The 14,610-nt window shown below is 38.4% G+C and overlaps 1 protein-coding gene across 5 annotated transcripts in view; it reads right to left on the minus strand.

The window, feature by feature from the left end:
* Positions 1-14,610, minus strand: part of vps13a (vacuolar protein sorting 13 homolog A) — a 46,526-nt gene that overhangs the window by 26,373 nt on the left and 5,543 nt on the right. For all 5 annotated transcript variants that reach the window (XR_014280161.1, XM_082555101.1, XM_082555100.1 and 2 more), the window contains exons 14-45: positions 14,083-14,145; positions 11,818-11,950; positions 11,606-11,700; positions 11,311-11,453; positions 10,928-11,129; positions 10,721-10,835; positions 10,219-10,355; positions 9,991-10,123; positions 9,489-9,606; positions 9,001-9,145; positions 8,554-8,662; positions 8,279-8,454; positions 7,869-8,025; positions 7,653-7,732; positions 7,488-7,547; positions 7,077-7,275; positions 6,759-6,875; positions 6,483-6,586; positions 6,124-6,291; positions 5,600-5,907; positions 5,338-5,485; positions 5,035-5,206; positions 4,621-4,748; positions 4,263-4,489; positions 3,878-4,134; positions 2,260-2,444; positions 1,960-2,103; positions 970-1,179; positions 729-872; positions 538-639; positions 285-437; positions 1-197 (exon numbers count right to left, since the gene is read on the minus strand). The exon at positions 1-197 is cut by the window's left edge and continues 62 nt beyond it. Coding sequence is in view for 4 of the 5 variants with exons in the window: in XM_082555101.1 (XP_082411227.1) it covers positions 1-197; positions 285-437; positions 538-639; positions 729-872; positions 970-1,179; positions 1,960-2,103; positions 2,260-2,444; positions 3,878-4,134; positions 4,263-4,489; positions 4,621-4,748; positions 5,035-5,206; positions 5,338-5,485; positions 5,600-5,907; positions 6,124-6,291; positions 6,483-6,586; positions 6,759-6,875; positions 7,077-7,275; positions 7,488-7,547; positions 7,653-7,732; positions 7,869-8,025; positions 8,279-8,454; positions 8,554-8,662; positions 9,001-9,145; positions 9,489-9,606; positions 9,991-10,123; positions 10,219-10,355; positions 10,721-10,835; positions 10,928-11,129; positions 11,311-11,453; positions 11,606-11,700; positions 11,818-11,950; positions 14,083-14,145 (4,829 nt within the window). In the remaining variant the exon portion in view is untranslated. The remainder of the gene's footprint in view (positions 198-284; positions 438-537; positions 640-728; positions 873-969; positions 1,180-1,959; positions 2,104-2,259; positions 2,445-3,877; positions 4,135-4,262; positions 4,490-4,620; positions 4,749-5,034; positions 5,207-5,337; positions 5,486-5,599; positions 5,908-6,123; positions 6,292-6,482; positions 6,587-6,758; positions 6,876-7,076; positions 7,276-7,487; positions 7,548-7,652; positions 7,733-7,868; positions 8,026-8,278; positions 8,455-8,553; positions 8,663-9,000; positions 9,146-9,488; positions 9,607-9,990; positions 10,124-10,218; positions 10,356-10,720; positions 10,836-10,927; positions 11,130-11,310; positions 11,454-11,605; positions 11,701-11,817; positions 11,951-14,082; positions 14,146-14,610) is intronic.

Consider the following 14,610-nt stretch of genomic DNA (forward strand, 5'->3'; position numbering starts at 1 on the left):
GTTGTGGTTGAATAGTCCATTCCGAGGGATTCGCCATTCTGCAGCTTCACAGTGTTAGCGATACTCTGCTGTCCAACAGGACAAAACATCTCACTGTGGCGCACAGAAACTGGTAGGCCAAGACGGTTTTTGACTACAAATGGAGCTTCATCCTTTTGAAAACACTCTGCTGTCTGTTTGGCAGCTTCAGCAAATGCCTGGAGAAGGACAAAAACATGCATATCACACATCGATACACACCTCTAGACAGGTATTTCCTGTCAAGCCTTTGAAAGACTTCTTACAGTGCCCAGGTTACTCAGCATAGCCAGTCCACATTTGGAAAGTGTGATGTTGAGCTGATCTTTACTGTCGATGACAATGACTGTCTTGTAGTCTGGGATATTGGAATCCACTTCATCTGACATTTCTGTGTACTTCACAGGTTTCTTTTTCATCTGGTTAGAGGACAGTAAAGTATTAGACACACCATGTGTATTTTTAAGTATTATTTTTAAGAATGCTATATACATGCAGAATGCAAGTATACATGAGTACCTTCAGTTTCAGCACCCATGGTCTGAAACCATCTCTTGTCTCATCTTCTAAGGGCTCCAGCAGTGGCTCCCACACTCCCATCACTTCATTATAATAGTGAACCTAAAAATAAAATGCATTACTAAATAGAAAAAAATTATGAACAGCAGACAATTTATTAAAAGAACCACATGTCTATTGGTTTGTGTTACCTCTAGGGTAAGCTGACTGTATAAGTTAATGAGCGTGGACCAGTTCTCCACATCTCCCTTGAAGGAGGACTTTGCCAGAAGCATGGGGATGGTGCGATGTCCCACTCCAGCCTCCAGAGTCACACAGATTGATCTGATGTTCACCTGCAATTATTTTGCAAATTCAAATCATAAGTTATTATATGGCAGCATACAGTCAGCTTTACCATATTATAATTTCAGCCAAAATGCTAATAATTACCTTTAGGGACTCTCCCTGTGGTATTAAGCAGGTCACTAATTTGGTGTCTTCATCGTCATCTTCTTCTAGGAACCAGAGTTTGAGCTCCTTCCAACTCTGCTTATCCCACAGGTTCACAGCAACAGGGCTGTCCAGCTTCTCAGGGGTCTCTGCTGTTGGAGTGAGTGCTGACTGGATAGTAATCACGGTGTTGATTATGACTGGAGATACCTGTGCATGAGTCAGACACATGGGAGATAAAACTTAAGGTTACTTGCATAAGCCTGGCTCTCAGAGTAAACAAGACGTGGCAAGCAGCAACAGCAGCCAAGTCAATCAGGTCCTACAGGAATGACAAATCACACCAAACACATTGCTGTATGGCTAAGTGGCATGACATTGTGGCCTATGATGAAGACTTAGGTTCAGGATTAGGCGGAAAAAACAAAACAAAACAAAAAAAAAACCCAGCTTGCGCTAGTGATGGAGAAGTTAGCTAAACACTCCTGTCTATTGAGAATTAAGCTAGCTAGCCCATACTGGATGTTGAGACATGTTGCTACGCCAGATATTTAACTAATGACTGCGTAGTAGGGCAAGCTACTTAAAGTTAAGCGTTTCTGCCCGACAGAAATAAATTTCTTGCTTTTAAAATTTGCTTTCATTTGATACAATTTTTATCAACACGTGCAGATACAGTCCTGTTAGAGCAACAATAATATGCCCCCTTATTATATCCATTACAAGGAAACAAAAGTCTGAAACGTTTTTTTATCAAAAAACTGTATTTCCAAGGTAACACACTGCTGTAACCAGATGTAGGGATTGACTTTCTGTCTCATTTAATTAAGCATGCATACAAGGCAGTGGTTTAACCCCAAAAAGTTCAAATTTTAAAAAAAAGGCTTTCATTTGCTAACAACAAAGAAGCTGGAACTGCAACAAAAACACAATCATTTCAATTTGAAGAACAAAATATGCGGCCACATGTAATATTAACAAAACAAATACCTTAAGTGAGAGAGCGTTGATGGTGACCTCCATAGCCTGAGGGGAGGTTGGAGACTGAGTACTTTTGAAGTACACCTCACATGGCTGAAGCACTGTAGTCACATTGTTTCTCCTCTTTTGTCTTAAGAATGGACAGGCAACAACCTACAACAAAAGTGATCAGTTTAAAAAAAAACCCCAACCTAATCATATTTAATTTTAAATATGTGTTAAGGAATATTAACATTTTCCTCTGGATACATAATTTTGAATTCTTTGAACATGCAATTCTGACTACCACAATACATTCCAAATATAAACCTTGAGGTCCTTGATAACAGCAGTCGTCCGTGATCCTTCACCACCATTTTTCATTACTAGTTCACAATATGTGGTCATCACCAGAGCTGGGGCGTCATCACGAGTCAGGTCAGCTACAAATACAATCTCTGGGTTTCGCACCACAACATTCATTTCAGTCTTTGTTACCGTGGCTGTAGCTGTAGCTGGGAGGCACAGAGAGCATTAGAGTAAAACTTCACGTTAAATAATTAGAATACGCCAGTTTAACTTGATAATAGGGCTGCTCGATTATGGCAAAAATGATAATCACGATTATTTTCACTGAAATTGAGATCACGGTTATTTGACGATATTTATTTAACCCTTTAAGACCTACTATAGAACCAAGTCCACCAGAGCTTATATTATTTTTTTACATGCTGTAGTGCCATTTGTGGGAGAATTTCAAGTTGCTATACATCAATACAACTGTTATAGCCCATATTTTAATAATATGTATGCATTAAGTCCATAGTAATTACATAAATTGCAAAAAAGTGCAATAAACTACAAAAAAAATTGAAAATCGCTTTTGTTTTGTTTACATATATTTCTACTTGGAGAAATTTAAGAGGTTTATCCCTCAAAACTTTAAATACAATAAAGTTGCAAAAAATAGTTTCCCACCACAGGAAATTTATTTTGAGTGTCTTCATAGTTTTATTTTGGAGATACAGCAATTTTTATATACTGCAGGAAAAACAAAAAACAATCCTATGATGCAAATTTGCAAAGAAAACAGCATGTGCATCATTTCACTGTGGGAAGTGTTACGAACAGCTGATAGGAACAGCAAAGCGTGTTTCTGGAATATTATGTTTTTGTTCCTGCAAGCGCTTTTTATGCAATTTTTGCAAAGCTATATGTGGAACAAAACCGTGACCGAGGACAAGCTGATGGCATAAGATGTAAGTACAACTCCTCCGGTTTCATATGCAAAACAAATTATTGCGCTAGCTTACACGGTTCAGGTTCTACAGGGATTTAACAATAGTTACGCAAAACGGAGCATGCAGCTCTGACCGGCTTTAAAGGGTTAACAATGACTTTAAAAAAATAATATAAAATAGTGTGCAACACCACTGAAGTTTTTTTTTTTAAACTCTCTTTTCAACCAACGGCAGTCACTCTCCAAATAACATCTGCTTAGCTTTCCGAGCTTCCCTCGGGTCCTCTTAATCAGCGGTCTCCAACCTTTTTTGCGCCATGGACCGGTTTATGGCCGACAATATTTTCACGGACCGGCCTTTAAGGTGTCGCGGATAAATGAGGGGCTAATAATCGGCTCAGTCATTTTTAATGATCGTTGAAAGCCCAGATCGTAATCGTGATTAAAATTCGATTAATTGAGCAGCCCTACTTGATAATCACAAAACTCATAATCTAGACTCACTATATAAATGTATATAACATCTATATTATCTTAAAGCATCTATAAAATGTTGTATTGTAATGAAATAGTCAAAAATGAAAGTTTTATAAACATAAGGCAAAACAAAGATGGGAATAATTTGGCAGTTTAAGCTTGTCGATTAAGAGAACTGACATGATTTCGGTTAACTAGATTAAAACATTAAAACTGATAAAGTCAACTCACCAGACTCTTTAGATGTGACCGATGAGTTAATGTTCTTCTTATCGCCAGCACCAGTACTGTTCTTGGGTTGTGGCACTTGGGCAAAACCCTGCTGGGTGGCCTTAAGGAAGATATCGGCCACCGTGAGCAGAAATTCCATGCTGGCACATAGATACACATCCTGCACCACTGTATCTAAAGTGGTGCCTTCACGGGTTTGACGATAGCTCACTTCCACCATGTTGTTCTGTTCTGCACCAGGACACATTGCCATCATCCTAGAGAAAAACAAAATAGGACTATGAGAAAAAAAAGAGTGAACACAATAAAATAATTTACTTTACACTGATCCGTCAAGACATGGCTTTTTTGTGTGTGTCACTAGCTTTATAAGTGGTAGCCGTACCTTGGGGTGATACTTTTGGCTTTTGGCCTCTTGTCGTCTAGAAGGCATTCAGCAAGTTGTACTGAGGCCTTCATGGAGCTGTCGGAGTACATGTGGACAGAGGTGGAGATGGTGCCCAGAGTAAATTCTGCTAGCTTCAGCTGCTCATCATGTGGGTCTGACGGCTCATGTTGTGGGTGTGACTGGTCATGATGTGGGCCTGACAGCTCACGTTGTGGTTCTAACTGCTATTAAAAACAGAAATTACACAGACTTTCTTTACTAAACGTGCCTCACAAAATACAGACTGACAAGTCTAATTCTATGATGTAGTTATGACTTGTGTATGTTTGTACATATGTAACAGACTTGGCATTACCTTATCCTCATTGGAGCTGTACAGAACCACAGTCAGTGAGTCAAACTTGAAGTTTAGTTTCAGTGTGTTCTTTCTCAGCTTGCTGTTTTTCTGTGTCTCTACAACAGCAGCTGTCACCACTGTGTTACCTATTAACAGCATAATCAGAGCGCAGAGTTCGGATTAAAAGACAAGCTACTGGATTTTAGTCAGAATTGTGCACTAATTAAGGAGAACATGTTTCAGATTTCATTAGCTACATAGTTTTGTGTAAGTATGCCCTGTCAAACAACAACTCATCTGTTTTTTGTTTTCTGTTGTTTTTTTGGTAAAAAGTTATCTGACCAGGCTGTTAAATCATATGTCTATATTTAAAGCTCTACCAAACACACATAACCATATCAAACATAACCATATACAACAACAACAACTTACTGCTGGGTGGTCCAGTGGTGCCAGACTCCTGGGAGTCTTTGTTGGATACAGAGTCAGAGGACGGGTCAGTGGCAGGCAGAGCAGCTGGAGGTGGACCAGCATCAGACTTCTCTGACAGGTTCTCATTCAGAGTCCTCAGGACAATGATCATGTCATTCTGGCATAGGAGCAGCTGTTGGGAACATAGAGAGATGATTTTGATAAAACTATTTTTAATTCTCAATATAAGCCTCTACACAATCGTGGGATTAAAAATCAAAAAACAAACAAACAGGTAAGATATATGAATATATATATACTTACACTCATGGGCTTTAGATGGACCCCAATATCTATGTCAGGTATTTCGTGGTACCAGCTGGAAGATAGATTTCTACGGATTTCCAAGTCTAGGCTCACTGGCTTCAGCAGTTGGATCTCTTCTTCAAAACGTTCATTTTTAAATTTGGCTCTGAAAGGAACAAAAACATAGATTTACAAAGGTCTGTCGGAATACTGCAAATTCTAATCAATCACAAACACAAGCATGCATATTTTTTAAATAATACCTCCCACAGAAACTGACCTGAACATCTTAAGGTCAGTCAGTCTCACAGTCATTATATCCACAACAGGTGGGATGCTGGCATCTGATTTACAGGGTTGCTTGGCAAAACGATTTTTGATAGAAAGCAGACCAAGGTCAGCTACAATGCCATTTGATGAAGAGGAGGACTGGGGGAGGAAGATGATGGGTGCATTGAAGTGGACATCAAGAGCGATCCGAGTGGTCCGTTCAGCCAGTTCTTTCACGCCTGATGCTGCTTTTTCTGCAGCCTGAACTGTTACCTCAGTTAGTGCCTCTTTAGCCTCCTGGAAGTTATTGACAAACTCCTGTAAGGAGATGGGGTGGGGAAAAATATTTTTGGAGAAAAATTAATAAGATCAAGTTGGAATGCAGAAATATACAGAGGTAACGTAAATAATTATATTTATAATTATAATTTTATTATTACCTTATCTAATAAATTAAAACACCACTTCAGTTTTACATGTGATAAAAATTGATAAGAGCAACAGATTAATTCTGCCCAGAAACGTGATTCTTACCAGTATAGATGAGAGAAACTTGTTGAGGAAGATGACCTGAATGCAGCCCACACTTAGTGTAACAGTAGTGTCAACGTTAGACATGTCCAGATAGGCATCTCCTTCAGTCGCATCTGTATAGTTTACCATGTGGAAGTGAAACACTTCCTTATCTGCTATGGACACAGCCTAGAAAAAACAGAGTGGCACAGAAAAAGTTGTTATTCAGATTTGCCTGTGCCACATGATCAGCAAGTGACACAAAACAAAAACATAACAAATGAAGACCAGAAACATCAATGCGGGAAACAATGACCATTTCTTTTGTGTTTTTTTTTTAAGTACAATGGTAAACATTCATAAGCACTAGCAGTCGGTACCTTTTTGTAAAAAGCTTCTTTGTTACAGTCCAGAATCACAATGTTCTTCAATTTGGCCGAAACCTCCATCCCCTTCTTCCTCATCAGGACCTCGGAAACCAGACCTAGACAATTACGAAAGCCCCAAGTTGTACAATGAATTGAAGATTTGACTAGAAAAAGTTCATTAGAAAACTCTATATACAGCAGAGTATAGCAGAAATAATAAACAATTAATAAATCCTATTGAAAGCACTGCCAGAGTACCTAGTACACAGAAAACTATTTCTTTCATACCTTCAATACTGATCTCTGAGATCCTGGCCTTCTGTCCTCGAATGAAAACTTTAAGGCAGCGGAGATCAGTTTTGATATGCAGATTAACCACATCTGCAAATTTTGACCTTTTTGAAGCTGGGGGAAAAAGGTGAAGGACAAGAAATAAAGACATTACCTGTGAACAGCTGCAAAAAAAGGAAATGTATTTCCAGTGTAACATTTAACCTTTGATACTGCTCTGAAAATCTGTTTCATTAACTGTGAAATATCTGCTCTAGTAGTACAATGTTCTCATAAATGGTGAGACAATAACAGCGTGCAGATAATATCAGTTACGTTTTTTCTTGGTTACAGCAGTTTCCTCCTTTTTCTCTTCCTCCTTCTCTGCTTCAGCATCGTCTTCCTCAGGGATAGTGGGAAGCTCCTCCTGCTGTCCTTCCTTCTTATTAGATTCAGGAAGGAGCTTACTGAGGAAGTTCATGGTATTGAGGAGAGCCTCCGTATGGAGGTGAACATCCAGTGATGAAAAGGTCACCTGATGAAGAAAATTAACCTTTTTGTCTGAAATGATATTTTGATTCTTCTACCCATTATTAATAATTACTGTAGAAGAAACACTGCTGTTAACTGTGGCCTATTTCATCATCTCTCAGCATGCCCTAAATAACATCATGCTATAAATAACAAAATGGGAACATTAAGTAAATAAAATAAATATTATTGCTAGGTTATTAACATTTCCCTCACCTTGATGAGCTGCTCAGTGTTATTATATTGAGACTTGAAGTCGGGACCATTCTTGTCAGCCTAGAAAAATTCATCCAATCTTTAAAATTAAGGTGATTTTCCACAGTTTTAAAATATTTATAGAAAATATTCTGAAATGTTTTCACGTAACGTATCCCATATTACTTTGATATACTCCAGAGTGAGCAGGTCGACTTCTTTGTTGTCCAGTGTAGTGATCAGCTGTACTTGCTTGTCTTCAGAATCTGTGCAAGGAAAAAACAAAACATGCCTAATAAAAAATTAAGCAAAGACTGCCCTGATGATTTGCACATTTTTATTAGGATAACTGTAATCATCAAATGTTTAACAAAAATTAAGGCGTTGCTGGTATCTACTGACCCATGTATTCAGGACACTTGAGGCAGATCTCTCGCAAGTAGGTATTAGACGTCATGTCAAAGGTGCGCAGCTTCAGCTCAGTGCCCAGACCCTCTATATCTAAGTGGAGCACCGTAACCTCCATACTTCCAGACAAACGACAGAGCTGAACAGAAAACTGGACAAAGAAGACAGAGAGATGATGGAAAAATGGGAAAGATGATGATAAAGGTGGTCACAAAAATAAAAGGAGGTGGAGAAATTTAACTGAGGAATGCTAAAGAGAAAAGGCAGAGTTTGAATTTTCTTTTTCTTTTTATCTCACACAGAAATAACTAAAATGACTGATAACAAGGTTAAATAAAAATAATTCTTACAGAATTTAATAACTATGTTTAATTGTGCAGAAAGGGAAAAAAATATTTTTGTACCTCACTGATCTCAAATGTCATAAAGAAGTCAGTCATGTTCTTTTGTGCGTCTTCCTTGATGAGACTTTTTCTTTTGCTTGCATCGACATAGCGCAGCGGCATGGGATTGTCTGGAAAAAATGGTTTCTCCCCGATGGGAGAGCTGGGCGCATCATAGAACAGATCCTCCTCTGACCCTGGGATATAATTAAAAAATAAACACAATCTGTGGTAGGAATACACACAGGATTTTTAAAGATATTTAGCAGTAGGACCAAAACAAAACTGTGTCTTACCTAATGAGGTGATGCTGATGGTCTCACATGACTCAAAAATGAGAGAAGAGCGTTGATCAAAGTTCAGAGGTTTTCTGGGAGTGAGATGAGGGGTGAAAGACTGCCTAGGCTAAAAAAAAAAAGAAAATAAATAAAAACAGTTGTATTAACAGTGTTAGTAATAAAATCTATCTTTACTTTTACTAGTCCGGCAATTCCACCTCAATATTCAACTATTTGTATATTCATTCAATGCAAAACCCTCAAGCCTTCAAATTTGAGATGTTTTTCTTTTGTTTGCTTGTTTTGCTTTTTTTTTTTTTTTTTTAAATTGGGGAAAAAATGAACCATCTCAGCTGAGGCTTCCTTCTCATTCATAGCAGCGATCATCATAATTCAGTTCACCCAACTGTTGCCAAATTTTAGTGAAATCCAGAGAGGACCATCTCCATAACCCTCTGATCTTACCTTTGGAGTTGATGATGGAGCATTGCCACGTGTAGCAGGTTTGCTTTCAGGCAGCGGGATACTGTCCACCAGCTCCAGAACACTTCGAAGTTTTACATCAGAAATACGAAGAGACAACAGAGGAAGCTCTCCAGACATCTTATATCTATAAAACACATACACAAAGATGCAAACAAAACTTACAACCTGAAACTTAAGCTTACGTAATACTCTTAGCTCTGGTCCTTACAAGATAAATATTTTAAGTTGTGTATCTGAACCCGCACTATATTTATGAATATTTACTAGTGTTAGAATCCGTCTTCAATACTGCACTTTTTTTTCCTGTCTTTTCTCTTTTCTTTTTTTTACAGTGAAACTTTTCAGGGGGGAGGGGGGGGAAAGAAAAGTATTAATTTCTCCAAAGAAAAGGGTTAAGAGTAAGTTCAGATTTTCGTACAAAGATTTCATTTAACCATCAGTTGACTGTCAACCAGAAACATACTTACTTTGGCATGCGGGAGTCTTTGTTGATCATTGCCCTGCTAAAAACCACCTTTAGATCCACTGGCTCTAGGATGTGGAGGGGTGACTGTTTCTGTTTGCGGGCCTTTTTCCAGTTACCATCTATCACATAAAGATAAAGTTTTATTATTATTTATTTTTACTGAGTCCAAACAGAGGCAGAGTAAAAACAAGAAATATGTCTGTTGGATCAATGTGTAAGTTTAGCAATATCCCTTCCAGGACACAATACCTGAAATCAATGGAATATTTTTTTGCTAAGACATAGTAAAGCCATTAGAGCTACAAGTGCCAATCACTTTCATAAAGACATTTCCTCAATGCTGTCTGTATGACTTTTTTTGCTGTGTAAAACCTATCAATACAAACAAAGCCTAAGCTTAGTGATTTTTAAACAGTAGTTAGAATAAAAACAACACCTCATCAATCAACATTATGTGTATCAGTCAAAAATGTGTTACAACTGTGTTGTGTATGTGTGTGTACCTGGTTTGCTATAAAGAAACTGTAGGCTTTCAAGTTGTACATCAAAGCTATCGTAAGCTCTGGACATGATGTCCTCAATGTTGCTGGAACTCACACACAGCTGAGGTAGATGTTTCCTGCTTTGACTGGACATCTGTAAAACCACAGAAACATGAAGGCATATATTGGTAAGTTACCTTGGATTTCCAGCCTGCTGTCAATCTTTATTCACATTTGACACTTCCCCACCTTGAAATGACCAAGATCCAACAGCAAGATGTTCTGAGTGCCATTGTAAAAACCGGTCTGTGGAATGATCACGTAGGAGGCCATCAAGTTCACCTTCAGGTCGAGAACCTTCTGTGTTTCAATCACATACAGTAAACCTGAAATATAAAATGTTAATAGGTTATCAATAGTAGTTTTGTCTCCAAAGGTGGGTGAATCTTATTGTTGTGGGATTCATAAAATTAACTAAATGTGTGGTTTTGTTTAATGAACCCTGAGATTCTATTAATTTAAGTAATGTTTAAATGGCAAATTCACCTAAAAGTTCTAATAAGGAGAAAACTTCAATAATGAAAAAAAAAACCTTGAAAAATCTTCCAAAGCCCTCAGGAAACAATCACTTTCAAGAACATAAACAGGAAGACTAAACAAGGAATGTAAACATTCGCCCATCAAAGACGTCCTTAGAGATCCTAGAAGATTAATCATGATAGCAGATATCTGCAGTTTATCTTAAACTCACCAGTGGCTGTGCGGTCTCTAAACTGCTCCAGTTTCATCAGGGTTGCATTCGTGAGCTCATCCAGCTGCATGTCATCAGGAGGCCTGAAGAACGCTGATATGCTGTTCACAGTTATCTACACAGACACACAGAGTCAAATATGTATATATGTACTGCTTTTGAGGGTTTTTATTTTTGCTGCTCATTCACACTCAGTGAACCACTCACAGCATCATAGATGATTTCCAAGGGTTGTGATTCTACGTGAAGCCGCTGGTTAGCGCTCTCGTCCAGGGGGTTGGTCTCAAACAGGATACAAAGCAGTGGGGTCCCTGCTCCTATGGCTGCCTTCCTTGATGAAAGGAGAATTGGTGGAGGTTGCTTATTGGTGAGGCCAGTGACCTCAAACAAAGTAAGCTTGGCTGTGATTCTGGGAAGAAAAGAAAAAAACAAAACAAACAACACACACACACACACACACACACACACACACACACACACACACACACACACACACACACACACAAGCTAGTGTTATCAAGTATCTACCCTTGTGGAGAAAAAAGACCAGCTACAAAGTTGTTATTTTGTTTTAGAAGGCTGGAACAAACTTGATGGCTTGTGCTCCAGGTCTCTGTGTGAGTGTGGAGTACAGCTCTCCCACAGTCAGCCTGATGATCTCGTTTTTGTCCTTGTCATCATTAATTGACACGGACAGTTTCTCCATGTGGAAGTTGACCTTCATGTTCTCAAACTTAAAGATATGACACAAAGAGTATAAAGATAAAGTAACAGAATACTTGTTTTTTTTTTTTACAATTGTAATATTTGCTTCTGTGCGACAGATAACCAAGTGGAAGTGTATTATTAGTAATTGAGGGGGTGTCGTGGGGGAAAGTGACTCACATCCTTTGGCAGGTTGGGATTAGCAGCAGTCTCGCTGTATCCAATGGCAGTGTAGAGTTTGGCTTTCTCAGCAGGGGTTAACAGCTCATCAAACCCTGACACAGAGATGGTAAGAAGAATAAATGGAACGGACATAGGAGGAGTAAAAAAGCTAATATTACAGGCTGTTACTACAAAGACATTCCACATGTACATGTCTATCTGTAACCTACCTCCAGTCTTAACTTCTTTTCTTTCTGTATCAGGCTGTGCCCCCCAGTTCCACATCCAGCTGATCCAACCCTGAGACTCTTCTTCCTCCATCTTCATCCCAGGACGGTAAATACGCAGGCCTGCTTTACTTGCCTAAAGAAGGAGACGAAACAAAATGTCAAATGCTTCCCCCTTTTCACTTTTCTGAGGAAAGATGGCAAGGAAAAAAACCTGACCAGCCCACAAATGATCTGTTAGCATCATTTATCCCTCAGATGGAGGCCCAACCCATTTTCTAAAAAAGATTATTAAGGTAGTCGGTCCTGACATTTTAACTATTTTTAATAGTAGTCTCAGTTCTGGAGTAGTACCAACTGGATACAAGCACGCTGTAGTGCAGCCAATAAACCGAACCTTGATTCTTCTGTTCTTGCTAATTTTAGACCTGTTTCCAAGCTTACGTTTCTGTCAAAAATTCTAGAAAGGATTGTATTTGAGCAGCTCCAAACCTTTCTAAATAGTCATAATATTTTTGAGAAGTTCCAGTCAGGCTTCAAAACCCACCACAGCACAGAAACTGCCCTCCTAAAAATACTTAATGATATTTTATTAATCACTGACTCAGGAGACCCAGCTGTGCTCCTGCTCTTAGACTTAACTGCAGCCTTTGATACTGTTGACCACAGCATTCTGATCTCCCGTTTGGAGCAATGTGGTATCAAAGGTATCCCCTTGGAATGGTTTAGGTCGTACCTCTCCGAGAGGACTTTTTCCGTGAGCCTTGATGATTTTATTTCTTCCCCAGCTCCTTTTACTTGTGGTGTCCCGCAGGGTTCCGTATTAGGCCCAATTCTTTTTTCAATCTATATTTTGCCCCTAGGCCTGATCTTTAGGAAGCATAACATCTGCTTTCACTCTTATGCCGACGACACCCAGATTAATCTTCGGTTTAATAGAAACACCTCCACGCCCATGGAATCGCTAGTCAAATGTCTTGACGAAATTAAAACCTGAATGGCCTCAAATTTTCTTACCTTCAATGAGGATAAAACTGAGGTAATTATTTTTGGACCAAGCTGTAATTTCAATGCGCCAGATTTGGACTTATGTAACCTAACATGTGCTGTTAAAACGCATGTAAAAAACCTGGGGGTTTTCTTGGATAACAAACTTACATTTGAGAAACAAATTAATTCAGTTGTCCAGCGGTCCTTTTTTAAATTAAGGCTCCTATCCAAAGTGAGATCTTTTTTATCTTTTAAAAACTTGGAACGAGCAATTCATGCGTTTGTTTTATCTCAACTGGATTACTGCAATTCACTATATGTGGGTGTCAGTCAGTCCAGCTTGGCTCAGCTCCAACTTGTACAGAATGCTGCAACTCGCCTTTTGACTCGTGTGAAGAAACACCAACATATTACTCCGGTGCTTGCTTCCCTTCATTGGCTTCCAGTGCGTTTTAGAATTAAATTCAAAATCTTACTTTTGACTTATAAAGTGCTAAATGGCCAGGCACCGGACTATTTGTCTGACCTTTTGCAACTTTATACGCCCTCTAGAGCCCTTCGATCAAGTGATCATCTACTCCTTACCTTACATAAGTCTAGGATGGTTCAGAGGAGATCGGGCATTTGCGGTTGTGGCACCAAAAATGTGGAATGATCTACCTCTCCACATTAGAAAGGCCCCAACTGTTACTCTTTTTAAATCGCATCTTAAAACACATTTTTTTACTCTGGCTTTCGAAACTGTATGAGAGTTGCCAATTCTTTTATCCTAATTTTCTTTTAATTTTCTTACCTGTTGTTGTTGTTAATGTCATTGTTTAATTGTTATTTTGTACAGCACTTTGATCAACTCCCTGTTGTTATTAAATGTGCTTTATAAATAAATAAATGAAATGAAATATAAGAGAAATTGTGCAGAATATGTAAATTTACAGTTAACGGCACAGTGCTGCACCTTCTGGAACCATGGCAGCCTAATCCTCAACCCCCTACATTCCTTTGCTTACTGTATAATTATCGATTATGTGCCTAATTTGGCCTTTTGGCTTGCTGGAACAAACATACGCCAGCACCAAGTTGCTGAGAGGCACTGTACTGTGCATAGTTCCAATGAATCTCAAATTGTTGTCCTTTTTTATGGATTTGTGCAACAACTTGAGATCACAAGACAAAGCGCAAAATGTGATCCAGCCATTACAGTTTGATCAATTCATAAATCAGACACAAGGTGTCTAAGCTTATTGAAGTTCTCTCAGTTATGTGATACAAAAAGCTTACCTCCACTTCAGCCTGCTGTCTGGCCAAAGTGATGTTAAAAATATCCAAAGTCTTCTCGGGCTTCTAAGAATAAACACAAAAGAAATCGATTAGAGCTTTCACTAGATTCTATAATTACTACAGTTCTATTTTTGGGGAAATATGATACTAATAAAAATAGAGAAGAACTTGAGAACACATTTAATTTCAGATGTTAAATTCAATTATTTTCAAGTCTATCTCAAAAACTCAGCATCAAGCTCTAATGCACTTCAATCAGTCCCTGTAGGCTTGAATACTAGATATCTTTGTGAGCAATTATGGCTAGAAATATGACAGACATCACTTTAGAAAGCTACTGAGAAGTAATACTATTGTAATCAATTACTTCCATATTATATTAGCTTTACTTTTGACATAGGCCTTCAATTATGATCACTACAGTCAAGTAAAGCAACTTTCGCAAGCATTTGTCTTATAACAGTGACAACAGGTATGAAATGTATATTAAAACAGAATTACTGGTAATATTAGTATATCAAATTAAAC

This window comes from Aulonocara stuartgranti, assembly GCF_965226115.1.
Source record: "Aulonocara stuartgranti genome assembly, chromosome: 12".
Taxonomy (NCBI): Eukaryota; Metazoa; Chordata; class Actinopteri; order Cichliformes; family Cichlidae; genus Aulonocara; species Aulonocara stuartgranti.